General features: G+C 46.9%; 1 protein-coding gene across 1 annotated transcript; it reads right to left on the reverse strand.

Annotated features, from left to right (window-relative positions):
* Positions 1-385: 385 nt before the first annotated feature.
* On the reverse strand, positions 386-612 carry PPTG_20195 (hypothetical protein; the record flags this gene model as incomplete). The annotated part of the gene is made up of 1 exon (XM_008918863.1): positions 386-612. A coding segment is annotated over one exon (227 nt), but the record flags the coding sequence as incomplete, so codon positions are not given.
* Between the last annotated feature and the right edge of the window lie 1,682 nt (positions 613-2,294).

The raw sequence follows: 2,294 nt of genomic DNA on the forward strand, positions 1-2,294 counted from the left end.
CACCCCCACAAACAGAAAACAACACTGTTTGATACGCTCCGAAACCATTTCGACTATGATGCCATCGTAAGAATGCTTGTCGACGCCAAGTTGGACCCAGCCTCAAAAGCCTCGGCAAGAGACTTGGAATCACTGTTGTTTGCTAAGTGGCTTGATGGCAAGTTGACCCCGCAGGACATCGCTCGTTGGTTGCGCGCGGATAGATCAGACGCAATGTTTGATGAGTACAAGAGATTGTTCGAGATGAAATGGCCAAATGGTGTTTAGCCGCATGAAGCTTAGAAATTTTCGCCCCTAGAAAGGAATCTTTGACCTCAGTATCAATTTGTGCATGAATATTGGTCTTGGTTGCTAGTGTTATGCTAGCGGAGAAACCAAAAGTACCTCATCGCGCAGCTTCATTTGACCACTTCTTCTTGAAATATCTCGTGTATTTTTCCAAGATCTCGCCAGAGTCACCCGCTAATGCCCAGTTGATGTCGGTCGTAGGTTTTCTCTTCTCCTTAAGCCATTTATTCAGCAGTAGCAGCTCCAAGCTTTCAGCGGTCAATTTCGTAGTTAGATCTTTCTTGGCCGCGACAAGCATATCTTCAATGGCCAATGAAGTTTGTCCTGAGTGTATCAATTAGTGTTGTTTTCTGGCTGGGGTATTCTTGATTGAATTCAATCATGTACCTGACCCAAAAGTTCAACGAAGAATGGGGCCTGGTAACGCGGCAGCTTTTTCTTTCAGGCCCACAAACTTGAAGGCTTCGTTTGAGTCATTTTGAGGGCTTCCCATTCTGCAAACACCTGATTCATTAGCTTTGTGGAAATGGCTTCCCGCCTATTCTGTCCAGCTTCATACCTGGGCCAGGCCTCCATTGCCAAGACCAAGAGATAGCGCCCATTCTTCGCGGGGGTTGCGAGCATTGAATTTTTTCCAGGTAGTTAAGCCAGACGTTCAAGACTGGATGCGTAAGAACATCAACATTATGAAGCCGTAGTAACTCGAAGACGCGCACCGGCTTAACATCAGACGCCCCCAACCCTTCACTCGCTGCTTCTGCAACTTCAACGCAAGTGCCTTCGTGTTCGGATCTTTGACAGCGCCATTAAGCATTGCTGAAAGCACATCAGTTTCGAAGATATTATTTAGCACTGAAGCGGCAGATTGACGCTCTGCTTTGGGTTTCGTCTCATTCAAATCGTGGACATGTTTAAGCCAAAGGTGGAGTTTGGGGCTCGCCAATAAGTTGTCTTTCACCAATGTAAGATTCATCCTTCTAAACACGTCTTCTGCCGAGGTTCTGGTGGCTGGCCAAAGCTGGAGATTTGATTGACCTGCAATTGAGACGGCAGTCGCTATGGGCTTGTCTAAGACAGAGATCGCGTTAGAGTTGATTCCTCTCTCCTCGTTGATCAGATCTTCATCAGCGGTGGTGTGCTGGTTGCTTTGTAAATGCCGAATAAAATCTCTAAGATTACGTGGTGTTTGACCAGATATGCAATGCCAGGTTATTGCTGGCAAGACCACAGACCACAACGCGATTCGCTCGTATCCGTGAAGAGACCTCAAACCAGCGGTCTCGCGATGGGGCTTTCTACACTCGCTCAGCTTGTTGCAGCCATGTTCCTATCCGATATTTCGACTGTGTTAAATGCTGAAGCAATCAATAAACACCGGACAAAATTAGATGTGATTTCAGGAACCACCCAAGAAAGTACGGTTTGAAAACATGGAGCGTAAATGTATAGCGCTTGCAGGTTTTGCCAGGATGTAAGCTAGGGGGCCTTGAAGCCTTCTAAAAAAAATTATAGCCTTCACTAATCAGTTGCTCTTCTTAAGAAAGATTGCTTGCAAGAAACTCAGTCGTAAGTTACTTTGCTTTTTTGAAGATCAAAAAGGAAAGCAGAGAAAGAAATGCTAGATTTGGATGGGTACTGTTGTAGTGGGTTATTTGAGTTACGACACGATGCTGTAGCAACAGCTACAATCTAGCCTGAGTTGGCTAGTCGGCGTTTAGTGGTGCCCAAACTTGCCGCCGCGACGACCATAGTCTCCTCAGTTGGTTGTAGTCACCGTGGTGGCCGTAGTTTCACCATGATGTCCATAGCGGTGATCCTCGGTTTCGGCGTCTATCTTGGCCTCAGTTGCAGGAGCCTGAGCAGCAGAAGTGAGAGCCACGACGCCTGAAATAGTAGCGATGATCGCAAAAGTCTTAATGTCGAACGTTGCTTGATTGGAATGGGAGGAGGCGGATTGAGCTGTGGGTGGAGAAAACAGCAAGGGCCAACGACGTCACTGAAGACAG

The sequence above is a fragment of the Phytophthora parasitica genome (genome assembly GCF_000247585.1).
Source record: "Phytophthora parasitica INRA-310 unplaced genomic scaffold supercont2.343, whole genome shotgun sequence".
Lineage (NCBI taxonomy): Eukaryota > Oomycota > Peronosporomycetes > Peronosporales > Peronosporaceae > Phytophthora > Phytophthora nicotianae.